Source organism: Sus scrofa, chromosome 13 (assembly GCF_054392235.1).
Source record: "Sus scrofa isolate SSC_HxYL_T2T_F1_AM1 chromosome 13, Sscrofa_HxYL_maternal_Yorkshire_Landrace_v2.0, whole genome shotgun sequence".
NCBI lineage: Eukaryota > Metazoa > Chordata > Mammalia > Artiodactyla > Suidae > Sus > Sus scrofa.
Genome location: NC_139395.1, coordinates 181,200,875 through 181,217,438, shown reverse-complemented (window position 1 = coordinate 181,217,438; position 16,564 = coordinate 181,200,875). Strand labels below are relative to the sequence as shown.

Here is a 16,564-nt window from a genome sequence, read left to right as displayed (position 1 = left end):
TCCTTTTTTTTTTTTTTTTTTTTGCTTTATAGGGCCGCATGTGTGGCATATGGAAGTTCCTAAGCTAGGGGTCAAATTGGAACTGCAGCCACTGGCCTACGCACAGCCACAGCAACAGAGGATCCAAGCCACGTCTGTGACCTACACCATAACACCACAGGTCATGGCAACACTGGATACTTAACTGACTGAGCAAGGCCAGGGATCAAACCCACATCCTCATGGTTGCTAATGGGGTTCATTCCTCCTGGGCCAATAATTATGTAACAGATAACTCCCATTTTAGAAAATGTATACATATAAATTTAGCAGTTTAGTATTGTCAGTTACAATATTTCAGTGACTTTGATGTTTGGTTATTTAATCATAATGTCACCCTGGTTTACATTGTTAAAGGTTACACATTAGCATCGATGCACTTAAAATGTTCATGTGTGTTTAGTGAGAATCTGTAAATAGTTATTTTTAGAAAGATCACAAATTTGGTTTTGTAAGGTCTAATAATGTGAGTTTGGTTTTCAGGCATATCTTGTTGGGGGTTAATGGTTAATGTGTTTGGATTTGATTGGGATCTTTCTTTACATTTCAAAAGATTATTTTTGGACTTAGAATTATTCTATATACCCTACTGAGAAATCAGCTTCTCCTTACCCACCCTCCCAGGCCATTCTGAGTTTCAAGGAAATCCCTGCAATTAGATAATTCTGCTTACTTATTATGGAATAATACCATTTACTTGTATTTGGAAATATAGACTTTTTTGGTATTCTGAATCACCTTTCATAGAACTTAAAATTTTTTTTTGCCATTTGTACATATTCATTAATCATTCATTCAATAAGCAATCACTTAAATTAATTCTTAGAAAAAGAAAGTTCATATTTCATTATTGGTAACAATTTTTAAGTTGAATTAAAGATATATTCCTATGGTAATAATAACAATATTCTAATTCTTTATTTTTTTTATTATAGAGTAACTTTTTCCCAAAAGCATAAAGGTTCATGTTTATATCCTTATAGATAACAGTAAAAAGAAAACTAAGAAACTCAGAATGAAAAGGAGTCACCGTGTAGAACCTGTTAATACAGATGACTCTGCTCCTAAGAGTCCAACACCACCCCCACCTCCTCCTCCTGGTGAGTAGACTGATATTGATACTAAATTTAGAAATACTGCTTTAAACAAGAAGAACAAGAAAGAAATCATGTAGCTTTTACTCAGTATATTCATTATCTTTTGAATTTGTGAAAAAAAATAGAATTCTTTTCTCCTTTTGTTCAGAATTTATCAACATAAACATTTACTGGTTTTTTTAATCAGAAAAAAAATGTTATAGGAAAATAAGCAAAAATTAATAAGAAAAATTTACCAAGCACTTCCTATAGTGGATTCAAGTCCTATTTGAAATATCAATATTCAAATTGCTAAAAGGAATTTAAATTTCATGAATGGATGGCTAATATCAGCATTTAAAAAATTGGATCTTTAGTCCTAAAAATTAACATTTGAAAGCAAGATGTGTAAATATTTCCATTATATTTCCAACATATGTACTGACTTTCTTAGCTATTATGAGGATTAAATGGAATATTGCATATAAAGCACTGGGCCATACTAACTTCACAGTAATTATTGAGTAATTTTTCAGCACTAGGCATAATACCTCACATGCTCAATAAATATCTAAGCATTTATTAGTTTATAGTATCTTTTTAGGCTTGCTAGAAGTCTTTAGATGGTAAAATTTCCCTTTGAGGATTATTTTAAGACTCATTGGTAGTACTCCATTGAGTGAGTGTACATTTATTAGCCTTTGCTAGAGGTTAAAATAGTGGCCTGAGGGTATTTATGATGGTGGTGTAGATGCTTGTATTTTTATACTAAAAGTAAATAAAATGTAAAGCACATTTTACCAACCTGTAATTAGAGTTTTAAATAGCCATTTAAAATGGGTTTGTGGTTATTTAGTAGTGGGTCATTCAGTATATGAATTGACATTGAAATTATATATATACATTCCTGTAGAGAGAAGGATCCTCTCAGCAGACTTGAAGATGTGTTCTTTAACAGTGTTTTTAAATGTCTTTCTTTTTCTTTAGTTGGCTGGGGAACCCCCAAAGTCACTAGACTTCCAAAACTTGAGCCTCTTGGTGAAACACGTCATAATGGTAATGCAGAAGGATCAGTTTTCAAATATCTATACATTCACATTCACTGTATATATCACATTCATTTTTCTTTACCTCATTACTTCAACAAAATTTTACTTTTGGAAGCCTTTCAAATCCACAGCCATTCCTTTTTCATTATGCTTTGTTTTTTTTTATTTAAGTGCCCTTTGCCTCTATGTAATTTGATTTGATGTTTACCTTAGAATATAGAGGTAAGGATAATCATAGCGTGCGTTTTATTCATTATATTATTAATGTAAATCGTTATGAAAAAGGAAAAGATTTTAAAGCAACTTAAATATAAGACATTACGGTTATAGTATTAAAAAACTTCATTGTCCTATATGTTCTTGATATACTCAATGATAATCCCATATAATTGTTCTTTCTCTACTTGTAATCACACTCAGCTGCTGAATATTAAAATGAAGTAAAAAGTAACATAGTTTGTAAAATCACAGACCAAATCAGTAAACCAAATAAAGTTCAACTCAACAGAAAGTCTAAAGCTACTTCATTGACTCAAGAAAACCCCCTTTTTTGGATGATATTAACATAAGGTTTAGTACAGCCAGTGTAGGTATGGAGGAAATCCAACTGGAAAATTAGAGAAAGGACAGTTGAAATAGAGAACTCCCTTATACAATGGGCAGAAGATTTGGTCTTAGACCATCAGCTCAGATTCTTTTAATGAAATATTGCTAGAATACAAAAGGATAATTATATATTTATATCTATTTATCTATATAGTATCTTGGTAAACTTCTTCATCAAGAACATCCAAGTTCCTTTTTGATGGCTCTGTTTATGTAATCTAAGACTTAGTTTCCTAAGAAAACCTATTTACTAAGGGAAAAAAAATAGAATTTAATCTTCGTAAAAGTGTTGTTATATAATTTAAAATTATATCAAACTATATTTTTGTTCAAATACTATATAAATTTAAATGTGCTATTTGCTTTCTTTTTATGAAAAATTTGTCAATAATGAAATATTTCTTCATATTCATTAGTGAAAATTAAAATTTTTTTTTCACTTCTAAAGACTGAAAGTTTGTCCTTAGACTATGTCAGAATTACAGTGAAATATGTCTGTTTGGTTGCTGATGTTACATTATGATATTTCTATTGACTATAATAGGTTCTTTTATTATACTCTAAAATTGTATTAGAATATATTATCAGTTTAAATATTCACTGTTATTAAAAACAATTAGGTAATTATATATACACACACATACACACACATTAGGAGAAATTTCTCATGTAACATGTATTATTTTTTCTCTTACTGAATTAGGCAACCAACAAACAACTATGTTGTATTTGATACTACCTAAAACATTAGTAATGCCAAGATGAATAAGATATAAATTCTACTTTGGGGAACCTAGTCTAATAAAAAAGACAATACTTCAGCTTACTAGAGTCTAAATGACAGTTCACAATATATGGCAATAAGTTCTCTTGTGTAAAATTGGAGTACTGTGCTCAAACCACCTAGACAGTGAAAGTGGTATTAGGACTGGGTCTTTGAAGAATGAGAAGAATCAGTAAGCAGAAGAAACAGACTATTCAGAGGTGGAAAGGTAGGAGGACATTGCTTATTTGGAAAATTGAATGAAGTTACTTGTGACTAGACCTTAGGTTCATGTGGATAGAGTGGGTAAGAAAGAGGAAATTTAAAGTTATAGTGAGTGTTAAAACTGAATTATGGCTTATAACCAGATTACTTACGGCCTTGCATGTATGTTAAGATGTCTGGACTTGATACGATTTTATGAGAGACACTGCATTTTTAGCAGAGAAATAGTATCACTAGATTCTTTTTGTTGAGGAAAATAATTTTTGTCACAGTGTAAAGTTCAGACTAGATCGTGGTTGCACCTGAGGTAAGGATCCCAGTTAGACACTGTTGCAGTAATCAAAATGAGAAGTGAGGAAAAGGAGTTGCAATGGAGGATAAGAAATGTACACAGAATATTTTAATAATTATAAGTACTATTTGATGAATGTATGTGTTGGCTGAAAGGAGAGAAGAACAGAGGAATATTTGGCTCAAGTGGGTTGAAGAGAAAGGAAATTTGCTTCAGAGTGTCTGTAGTTTTATCTATTTGGAAATGTCTGTAGGCCAGTACAAGTGAGATTCTGGAGCTCTGGAGAGAAGGGACCCAGGTAGGTGGGAAGGTATGTAAGTAGTGTTTCCCAGTTGTCATCACACAGTAGGAATGCTTTGCCCCTAACAGATACTCTGTAATTGTTTACTGAATGAATGCAGTTGAGGGAATGATAGTTTCCTGTTTCTGAGGGAAATTATGTGAAATTAGGAGGAAATAAGTAACGGTAGCATCTAAGGAGAACATTATAGTTAAAGGCAAATGAAAAAGTGGTTGAAAATGGGGTAAGATGATTGTTATTCATTGTTTGCTTTTGTTTGGTTTTGCCTTGCTTTCCTGTGTTTGTTAAGTTAGAACTCCTAAGAAAGAACAACAATAAATTAGCTAAGTTTAAGACCACCATTACCCTAATATCAGTTAAATGTTTTTATTATTTTTTCTATAAATCTTAAGTCAAAGTACACCTAATCTGGGTTAAAAAAAATGTGTGAACACAGAGCACTGTAAACCAGCTACAATGGAAAAAAAAATTATTTTAAAAAATGTATTATCAACTAACTCTGTTTTCACTAATAGGGAAGAAAGCCAGTATAATAAAATTAATTTTTTTTATTTTATCATTTTTTTCCATTATAGTTGATTTGCAGTGTTCTGTCAATTTCTACTGTACATCAAAGTGACCCAGTCATACATATATATATATATATATATATATTCTTTTTCTCATATTATCCTCATCATGTTCTATCACAAGTGACTGGATAAAGTTCCCTGTGCTATACAGCAGGATCTCATTGCTTATCTAATAATGAAATTAAATTTTTAATTAAAAAGATTAGTTTTTAAGGTTTATCATGAGATTTTCACCTGTGAGATACTGATAGTTGGCAGTTCTATAACTGCATCTTCTTCTTTTCCCTAACATTGTACACATTTCTTTGCTTGTGGTTGATGGCAAGTAGACAAGAGATACATGATGAACAAAGGTAAATGATTAAAAGTTGACTGCATTGGGGTTTGGCACTTAAAATTTACAGAAATGTAAAACAATTTGTTATAGTCAAATTGGGAATTTTTTTTTTTTTCTTTTTAGGGCCACAGGTGCGGCATACGGGAGTTCCCAGGCTAGGGGTCAAATTGGAGCTACAGCTGCTGGCCTATACCACAGCCACAGCAACATGGGATCTGAGCTGCGTCTGCAACCTACATCACATTCACCGCAGTGCCAGATCCTTAACCCGAGCGAGGCCAGGGATCGAAGCACATCCTCATGGATCCTAGTCGGCTTCATTACCAATGAGCCATGACGGGAACTCCCAAATTAGGAATGTTTTAAGGCAGATTTTTATTTGTTGTTTGACTGTAGACATTATCTTGATGGCAATTTGATTTTACTTTTCTAATGGGTTTTATTTTCCATAAACCTCTCTCTGTCTAACAGGTAAGGCAGATACATTCAGAGAAGGACTTAAAAAGTAAATCTGTATTCTCTCTCAGTCCATACTTCAACATGTTATGTGTTGTACAGTTTGAAAAATAAATCAAAGAATCTGTTAGCCAAAAATACCGAGTGCACAAGCTAAAGAATATTTTCAAATCTTAAAATATAAATGAAGATAAAAATCTTTTATATTAAAAAGTTTGAAGCCCTCTATAAAAATGGGTATTATCAGTTAATTTGGTCATATAAGTTGAGTACTATGGTCAACTTATATCCAGTACAGTTAAGGCAATAAGAAACCTACTTTGTTTTCCGGCAAAGAATCAATACCAAATCAATTGCAAAAATACAACTTCTTGGGAGGGAAAAGGAATAATTTCTTGCCGTGTATATGTGATTTATTTTTTTAGGAGGGTGCTTTTTTTTCTTTTTTGGCCACTCCATAGCATATGGAAGTTCATGTGCCACAGCTGCAGCAACGCTGGATCTGTAACCCACTGTGCCAGGCTGGGGATAGAACTCACACCTCCACAGAGACAAGCTGACTCATTAACCCACTGCACCACAGTGAGAACTCCTAGGAGGGTATTTTTAAATTTCAGAAGTAAAACATAATAAAAACTATATTCATTCAGCTTAATTGTGAGTTCTGTTATGTGTTAAAATTCACATTAATTTTAAATCAAGAAATTAGAAAAGGCATACTTTAAATTTATCAAGATAATTGTTATAATTTTAATTATAGCAATAATAATTATATATACCATATGCCTGGCATATTACTAAGCACTTTAGCTGCATTATCTCATTTTAATTCTAATAGCCTTGTAGGATGGGCAGTAATACCCCATTTTTTGCATGAGGAACCTACACCCCAAGGTCATGTAGCTATAAGTGGCAGAATCAGGATTTGAACTTATATCTGTCCAGCTTTGAAATCCACACCTTTATTTCATCATATTATACTATTACATTAAAATTTATTGGAGTATCATTATAGTTGCTTTAAATTTATAGTTCCTTGAAAAATAATTTTCTCTTAATACCTTTTCTTTAAAGAGGCAAATGTATTCTTCTTAGCCGTGCCTGCAGCATGTGAAAGTTACCAGGCCAGGAACTGAACATGCACCACAGCAGCAACCCAAGCTGCTTCAGTGACAATGCTGGATCCAAACCGATGTTTAAAATATTTGAAATAGAGGGTATGTGAGGTTGATACAACTCATTACCGATGGTGTTAGCCTTGGTCATTTGGGTAAGGTGGTATTTGCCACATTGTAAAATGTTACTGTTTTTCCCTCTTTGTAATTAACAAATATCTTAGAAGTAAAACTTTGAGATTATGCAGATATTCTGTTCCCCACAAACTTTAGACTACTAGTTTTATCATCCGTCATTCGATAGTGTCTGCAAAAGTTATTATTGTGGTGTTAGCCTTATGATAGTTTTCTATTTCTCTCTCTTTCATTGGAATTGATTCAATTTCATATTTTTTTCTTCCAGTTTTATTGAGATTTAATTGACCTGCATCACTGTGTAAGTTTAAGGTGTACAGCATAATGATGTGATTTACATACGTCATGAAATGATTCCCAAAATAAGCTTGGTGAACATATATCATCCCATGAAGAAAAAAAAATAAAAGAAAAAGAAAAAAAATTTTTTCCTTGTGATCATTTTGTAACTGGATAGTGACATTAATTTTGTAACTGGGTATTCATACCTCTTAATTTCCCTCACCTGTTTCACTCATCCCTCACACCCCACCCTACTGCGCCCTCCACTGCCCTCCCCTACCCAGCAGCCACATTTGTTCTCTGTATCCATGACTCTCTTTCTTTCTTTCCCTCCCTTTCTTCCTCCCTTTCTTTTCTTTCTTTCTTTTCTTCTTTTCTCAAGGCTGCACTTGTGGCATATGGAAGTTCCCAGGCTAGGGGTCAAAAGAGAGCTGGAGCTACAGCCTATGCCACAGCCATAGCAGCATTGGATCTAAGATTCATCTGCTGCTTATACCACAGCTCCCAGCAATGCTGGATCCTTAACCCACTGAATGAAGCCAAGGATCAAATCTACATCCTCATAGACACTATTTGTGTTCTTAACCCACTGAGTCGCAATGGGAACTCCTATGATTCTGTTTCTGTTTTGTTATGTTTGTTCATTTGTTTTTTAGATTCCACATATAGGTGAAACCATATGGTGTTTGACTTATTTCACAGTGTAATACCCTCTAGGTCCATTCATGTGTTGAAAATGGCAAAAGTTCCTTCTTTTTTATGGCTCAGTGATATTCTTCTGTGTGTGTGTGTGTGTGTGTGTGTACATGTGTGCGCGCACACATGCTCTGTTTGTCTATTGATGAGCACTTAGGTTGCTTCTTGGCTATTGTGAATAATTCTGTAACGAGTATCAGAGTGCATGCTTCTTTTCAAATTAGTATTTTTGTTTTCTTTGGAAAAATACTGAGGTCAAATTGTAGATTGTATGGTAGTTCTATTTTTAATTTTTTAAGGAACTCCATACTGTTTTTCATAGTGGCTGCTACGTAGTTTACATTCCCACTAACAGTGCACCCTTTTCTTCACATCCTTTCTAACACTTGTAATTTGTTGTCTTTTTGATAATAACCATTCTGATAGGTGTGAATGTGATTTTGATTTACATTTCCCTGATGATTAGTGATGTTGAGCATTTTTCTTGTATCTTTTGGCCATCTGTCTGTCTTTGGAATAATGTCTATTCAGATTCTCAAGCACAATTTTTAATTGGGTTGTTTGGTATTTTTGATGTTGAATTTTAGGAGTTCTTTGTGTATTTTAGATATTAACCCTTTATTGGATATACCATTTGCAAATATCTTCTCCTATTCAATAGACTTTTGTTGATAAGTTTCCTTGCCATGCAAAACTTTTTAGTTTAATCTCTTTTGTTTATTTTTGCTTTTGTTTCCTTTGACTGAGGAGACATATCCAAAAAATATTAAGACTAATGTCAGAGTGTTATTGCCTATATTTTCTTCTAGGCATTTTATAGTTTCAGGTTTTACATTTAAGTCTTCAGTCATTTAAAATTTACTTTTGTATATGGTATAAGAAGGTAGTCCAGGAGTTCCCATCATGGCACAGCAGTTAACAAAACCAACAAGTATCCATGAGGATGCAGATTCGATCTCTGGCCTTGTTCACTGGGTTAAGGATCCGGCATTGCCATGAGCTGTGGCGTAGGTCACAGACGTGGCTCAGATCTGGTGTTGCTGTGGCTGTGGTGTAGACCAGCAGCTACAGCTCTGATTAGGCCCCTTGCCTGGGAACCTCCACATGCCATGTATGTGGCCCTAAAAAGCCAAAAATATAAATTAAAAATTAAAAATAAATAAATAAAAAGAAGGTAATCCAATTTGCTTCTTTTTCATGTTACTCTGCAGTTTTCCCAGGACTGTTTACTGAAGAGGCTGTCTTTTCTCCATTGTATATGCCTGCCTCCTTTGTCATAGACTTTTTTAGTGGCAGCCCTAGAGTTTTTAGTATACATTTACAATTAATCCAAATCCACTTTTAAATAACACAATTTATGGATAAAAATAATTAACACAATTTTATGCAATTTAACGGGTAGCATGAGAGCAGATAATAACCAAATAATCCTAACTCATTCCTTCTGTCCCTTGTTTCATTGCTACCATCCATCTCATTCATATATAAACATACATAAGCTTATGTGTAAATATATGTACATATATGAGGTATACCTATAAGCGTATGTAATCAAATCATTGTTGCTATTAATATTTGAGCAACCTGTTATCTGATAGATTGTTTTCATTTTACCTTTATATATTTCTTCTTTGATTTTTTTTTTTTAAACATAGAGCTGAGTGTCTGATGTATATTATTTTCCATCTCTCAGAAGAAATTGTTACTATTTCTTGCAAGGCAAGTCTGCTGGCAACAAATTCCTTCAATTTTTGTTTGAGTTTTTTTCTTTCGAGAGATAATTTTATTTTGTAGGGTACAGAATTCTAGGTTGGTGGGGTTTTGTTTTTGTTTTTTCTCTGAAAACCATAAATATTTCACTCTGCTTTCTTCTTGCTTACATGGTTTCTGAGCAGAAGTTGAGTGTAATTCTTACCTTTGTCCCTCTACTTTAAAATGTTTTTTTGATTTTCCTATAATTTGAATATGATATACCTAGACATAGTTTGGGGGGCATTTGTCCTACGCAGTGTTCTCTGAGTTTCTTGGATCTGTGGGTTGGTGTTTGATATTAATTTGGGGAAATTTTCAGTCACTGTTGCTTCAAATACTGTTTATGTTCCTTTCTCTCTTCTTCTGGTATTACCATTACACCTTTGTTACACCCTTTATATTGGCAGTGTTCTTGGATGTTCTCTTTTTTGTTTGTTTTCAGTTTTTATTCTTTTCCCTTTTCAGTCTTCAGGGATTGTATTGATATATCCTCTGTCTTGGAGGTTCTTTTCTCAGCTGTGTCCAGTGTACTAATAAATACATCAAACACATTCTTCTTTTCTTTTCCAGTGTTTTTTCTCTCTAGCATTTCTTTTTGGTTCTTTCATGGGATTTCCATCTCTCTGCTTACATTTGCCCATCTGTTCTTGTATGCTGTCTCCTTTATCCATTAAAGCCCTTAGCTTATTAATCATTGCTATTTTAAATTCCTGGCATGATAATGTCGTTATTCCTGCCATGTCTTGTTCTGATGCTTGTTCTGTCTCTTCAAATTGTACTTTTTGCCTTTTGGAATTTTTTTCTTGATAGTCTAGCATGATGTACTAGGAACTGTTGAAAATAGACCTTTAGTAATACCATCGTGTCGTGTGGTAGCAGGGGAAGCATTCTCTATTCCTGTGATTAGGTCTCAAGATGTTTAGTGAGCCCTTGCCTCTGGACTATTAACTTCATGAGAGTTCTCAAGTTTTTTTCTCCTCCATTAGATGAGACAGAATGGCTAGAGCCAGCTGGAATTGGTTATTTCCCTTCCCCGGGTCAGTTAGGTTCGGATAATACCCTAGCAAGTTAGACTCTGGCTAACTCGTTTCCTCTGAGGTCAGTCAGTCCTTGTTAATAAGAACAAAATACTGTGGGGTATTTCATAATGCTCCCTTTTCCCCTGCTCTGCTGTCAGCAGGAAGGGATTTTCTCCCAGTATTTACTGTGGGAATTTGCTTAAGTTCCTGGAGGTGAATCTCACAATGCCATGGAGGGTCCTCTGTGACTCACTTTGCCTGGAATTTTTAACTCTCAGATTTGTCCACACTGAGCCTCTAGCATTTCGCCACAGTTCAGGTTTTCCTAACCAGGCGCAGTTCACTCCGCATTTTCCATTCATGAGTGTCTGGCTTGGTAAACTGAGACTGCATGTATTTGCCTGTCTCTCTAACATTGGGAGCAGTGGTGTGCTCCCCACTTATGGATCCCAGAAGAGCTGTTTACTTCTGTTAGTATGGACTGACTTCTGATCTCCTTAAATGCTGTTATGACTTTGCTAAATTAACTTTTGTTAATTAGAGGCCTTGGGTCCTGGGTGGTGTAAGCCTCAGTTAAAAAAAACAAAACAAAACAAACAAACAAACAAAACAAACACAAGAGAAATTAAAATAGAGAAATTACTCACAGGTCCCAGAGGAAGTATATGACACGCTTTAAGGGTTCCATAGTGGAAAGTGGGAGTTTAAGGCAAGGTGCAGAGAGAGCTACAGTACCAAGGCTCCCTGCCTTTATTAGTGTCCGTGGGCAGAGTGCTTTGGGGTTCCCAGGCTAAGGACAGATTGATCAATTCAAACTAAAAACAGCAGTTTTATTAAGTTCCTCTGAAGTCTTATTTAAGGAAAGGTGAGGGAGACAGTTGATCACAAGGGCCATTGAGGAAGTCATCTGAGGAACTTAGCATTTACTTGTGATTCTGCAGGCTGTTTTTAGAGCATGTTCTTGCATGAGGTGCCAGTGTCTATTTAAAGCAGCCACAGGCCACTTGACCAGACAAAATGGATGTTGAGGCAACAATACCATGGACTAGCTTAGCTAAACTCTGGCACATGCTGAATGGGAAATGGGCCCCCGAATACAGCTTTAATATATTTATGTCAAGTGATCCCGAACACCTGTGCTTTTAGCATAATTTTTAAGGTAATAGGCCAGAAAATGATTAATTATTGAAGATTTACATATGCTATTAAATTTATAAACCAATTTATGTTAATTAAGGGATAGGAACTTACTCTGAAATACAAATTAAGACTGAGGGAGTTCTTTGGTGGCTCAGCAGGGTAAGGATCTGGCATTGTCACAGCTATGACTCAGGTTTCTCCTGTGGCAAGGGCATGATCCCTGGCCTGGGAACTTCCCCAATGCCGTGGGTGTGGCCAAAAAAAAAAAAAAAGGACTGTTTTTGTATCAAATATGCTGTAAATCACTGAAATATATTAGAACATCATTGTAAAATATTCCTACTTCCCAGAACACTAAGATTATTGATCAATTTTTCTCTAATTCCTATAAGGAATAGCTATTGGCTAAGAACATGGATTATACAAACACTAATTTTATCAGGGCTCTGGCAACAGGTTCTTTAAATTTGAATGTTATTTGTTTTATTCTAGTGTGAACATGTAATCGGAAAAATTATATATATATACATATATATATATATATATATATATTAGGTACAGAATCAAGTAGAGATTAATTTATAACCTAGAGTTAAGAATTTACCCTCACAGTTGTGTTTTGAATTTATTCAAGTTTTCTTGGATTCCAACTTTTTTTTCTTCCTATTCTCCCCACCCATTTCTTCATCTGTAAAATCAGAGTGTCTTACTCTTTTAAAGGTGTTGGTTGGAAATTAATGAATTGTGTCAGAAATCTTGATTTACCATAAAAGTTAATGTAACTTTGGTATCCCTGTTTACACAGATTTTTATGGGAAGCCACTACCTCCCCTGGCTGTGCGACAGAGACCTAACAGTGATGCTCATGACGTCATCTCATAACCAAGCCATGTGGATGCGCTCTTAATGTCAGCAAGATGAACTGGAGAACCTTCTTTCTCAAAGGAGGAAAACTCTGAACACTGATGCTGGGGCAAGACCACCATAGCAATTTCAGTGAGCCAAAGACCTGATTGATCTGATAATTACTTATCCATGTTCTTCATAGTTTAAATTAAAAAGAAAAAGAAAAAAGGAAGCAAATGACTAGCATATGGGATGAGCATTTGGACCAAGTTAGCAAGAGTTAGTATTGACTCTGATTTATACATTTCCACTTATGGACATATTCCTGAAGGAAAACCTCTTCAGAAGAAGAGCCAATGGACTCTGTACACTTTCATTACTGTTTGTTTATTAGCCTTTATTTCTGTATCTTAAACATTTGTAAGATACATGTGCATGGGAAGGGAACTCTTGGGAATTTATAATCTAAATTTTTAACTTGTTATATTTTTGTAAAACTTTTGTTTAAGAATTTTAATTACTATATTTACTGTGCACTTTTCTATAGATGCTTTGTTTAAATTGTGTCTGGAAAATGGAGATGATTTACTTGACAGAAATAAACTATACAAACAGGATATATTTATATGGTTTGAATGTTTTATAATAGTATTATTATTAAAGTATACATCCAATTTGACTTTATTTTAAGATATCTTTTTAAAATAAATTTTCAGATCTTTACCAAATTATGTTATTTGAAAACACTAATTAATTATTTGAACTTTTGTTGTTGTTTGTTTTCTTTGGTGATGCTCCCAATAAATGAAAAAGATTTACAATACCTTTTGACTTAAATGCTTTTTAAATTAATAAAAATGTCCTCTAAGATATCATTAAAAGTCCCAATAAACACCTCTTTCAAAGGTTAGACCTTTTCAGAGATCCTTCTCACTCCCTTGTTCTATCAGAAACTGCAATGACTCTTTTAGGTTATTGTAATTCATTTGTGCCTTGAAATTAAAGGCAAAAAGACCAGAAAAACTACTGAATACAAGTCCAGAGACTTGTATTTTATAACTGGGAAATGTTAGGGTACTAAAGAAATAAGAATAAAAATGTTGGTTTAAATTATAAGAAATAATTCAAAAATAATTCCTCAATTTAAAGTAATATTACTTCTTGGGGTTCCTATTGTGTCTCAGCGGGTTACCAACCTGACTAGTATCCATGAGGGTGTGGGTTTGATCTCTGGCCTTGTTCAGTGGGTTAAGGACCCAGCACTGCCATGAGATGCCACCACAGATGCGGCTGAGATCTGGCGTTGCTGTGGCTGTGGTGTAGCTGGCTGCTGCAGCTCCGATTCAATCCCTAGCCTGGGAACTTCCATATGCCTCAGCTGCAGCCCTAATAATAAAAAAAATAATAATAAAATAACATTACTTCTCTTGCAATGAAAAATGACGTCTATAGGATTCTCTATCTAGCATTTAGACAAATTTTTTATTTTTATTTTTATTTTTTGCTGTGCTCGAGGCACTTGGAAATTCCCAGGCCAGGGATCGAACCCATGCTATAGCAATGACCCAAGCGCTGCAATGACCCAAGCGCTGCAGTGACAATGCTGGATCCTTAAGCCCTTGCACCACAAGGGAACTCCTAGGCAAGGTTTTAGATATATGTTTTGAATAATAGAGTCATAGTGTTTCATTTAATTAAAAGCATCCATTTACATCAAGGTGAAAATACTATAAAGCTGATTTCTAATCACCTTGTTAAAATTTGTCAACCAATTTGGCAATTTGTACTGATAACAGACATATATTAGTATCTAACAATAATGTGATTAAGTATGTCTAATGCAGTTTAATATGATCATTTACTTTTAAAGTTTTCCTTTAGAGCATAACATTTTATTCACATTTTTTAACTTATTGAACATCCATTAATCAGTCATTTAAAACTCTAGTCAGCATCATAGGCACTCTGTTAGAGTTTTGTATGTGGGACCTACCTAACATACTGAGTAAAAAGCATTAAATATTGGATATAAAATTCATTACAAATTTGGTAAGTGGCTGAAATTTAAGGAAAAGCAACACAAGAAGAAAGTAAAAATTTGGAATTAGATTTTAGAGAAAAAACCTGTTTGTATCACTTTTTGGTTCCTTTTTGTAAAATTTACATTTATTCATTTTTTAAAAACTAAACTCATACATTTGCCATTTTTAATATTCATCTTGAGGATAAATATATTTTAAAAATTATTGTTTTCTATCAGTGATTACTATAGTGTACAATAGTTACCGAGTCTATTTAAGACAAATAAATAATCATTTTGAAAATTTTGAAATTAAATGTATGATAAAATGGAATAAATGCTTTGTATATCTCTCAAAAATTAATTCATATTCTTAAAGCATTCTAAAAATATGTTTAAAGTTTTGTAAATCCAGTGGCTTTTAACAAGTAAATGCCTATTTTGTTATATGCTGCATTTTTAATTAATCATTATGAATTATGACATTTTCACACAATAAAAATAATTTATATTAATATGTTGTTTTGCCTTTCATTTGATAAACTAAAATGACTTCTTTTGGGTAATTAGAAAGGATTTTTTTTAAATGCGACTGTTAAAAAGATATTTTAAGTCAATATATTAAAATAATGAATTTTACTATTTTACATGAAAAACTTTTTTCTCTGCACATTTTTACATATGTGGGAAAGAATGCTCTCATTTTAAAGGCAGTTAAAGATATCACCTTATGATTCTAGATGACTCAGTTTCTGTCTCTTGTTAAGTAAGATAAAGCTACTGAATAAAAATATAGTTTCACTTACTTGGAAGGTAATTAATCCATATATCTTTATGTGTAAAATGCATATATAACATATATGATTTTGTATGTAATTGATTTTAAGTATAAAACTATTTCTGGAAGCAATATTAGAAATGTCAAATGCCAGTAGTGAATTTCTTAGAATCATTGATTTTGTGTTTTCCTCAATTTCTCAAACTAGTTTTTTTGTAATTTGTCTTTTATAATGGAGAAAGCAAATTCATAATTTCGTAAAGCTTAAGTGCCATATTTTCTGCAAATTTAAAATTAAATGCTCTTTTAAGTGCCAGATGAAAGACCAGAATTTACCTAATTTGTAAAATTTCCTGTGAATAATCCAGAGACATTCAACTATGGAATATGCCATTATATTTAAGGCTGATGTCCTATGAAGTGTTCTTTTACTATGACAATATTTTATTTCATATTTGATTCTATATGCTATGGTTTTCATGTTACTCAGTTTCTCCCATTCCACACACACCAAAAAACAATTCTAAGTGGCAAAAGCTTATCAAAAGTGAAACTGCTTATACAAATAAAGCTGTGGCTTATAAATTTTATTATCTTTGGCTTTACTACCTAAGTTTTTCTCTAATTGGGGTATACTTTGCAACTGAGATCCTCCTTAATACTTGTCTTCTAATTTATCAGGATATACATTCTAGTTGATCCAAAGAATAATTCATATATTTCAAAATTTACATTAAAGAATGGTATAAATTATCAAAATAGGAATAATTCATTGTCTTTTTGGAAACATAGAAGTCTGTTTTTTCTTTGAGGAAAAAATGGTAAGTCAGAAATGAATTTCCTTTAACGAAGAGGACCTGCTTGTAACTAAAGGGCAAATATAAAGAAAATCATTTGCCAGCTTAGAGCATGAGTTGTAAATTCCTTTTGTGTGCTGATGAGGAAATAATTTATGACTTAGATAAATGAATCAGCAGTCTCCAAATTATATACATCCCTTTCACTAAGTATTTTAAGTAAACATTAAATATGAAGTTACTACATTAGTTTGCTAGGGCTGCCATA

General features: G+C 33.3%; 1 protein-coding gene across 10 annotated transcripts in view; it reads left to right on the top strand.

Annotated features, from left to right (window-relative positions):
- Positions 1 to 15,236, top strand: part of ARL13B (ADP ribosylation factor like GTPase 13B) — an 82,500-nt gene extending 67,264 nt beyond the window's left edge. For 6 of the 10 annotated variants that reach the window (XR_014823590.1, XR_014823589.1, XM_084989147.1 and 3 more), the window contains 3 exons: positions 1,023 to 1,139; positions 2,103 to 2,171; positions 12,661 to 15,236. Coding sequence is in view for 8 of the 10 variants with exons in the window: in XM_084989147.1 (XP_084845273.1) it covers positions 1,023 to 1,139; positions 2,103 to 2,171; positions 12,661 to 12,737 (263 nt within the window). In the remaining 2 variants the exon portion in view is untranslated. Of the gene's footprint in view, positions 1 to 1,022; positions 1,140 to 2,102; positions 4,104 to 12,660 lie in introns of those variants that run through there. The other 4 variants (XM_084989145.1, XM_013991460.3, XM_013991457.3 and 1 more) reach the window with 1 other exon arrangement.
- The last annotated feature ends 1,328 nt before the right edge of the window (positions 15,237 to 16,564 follow it).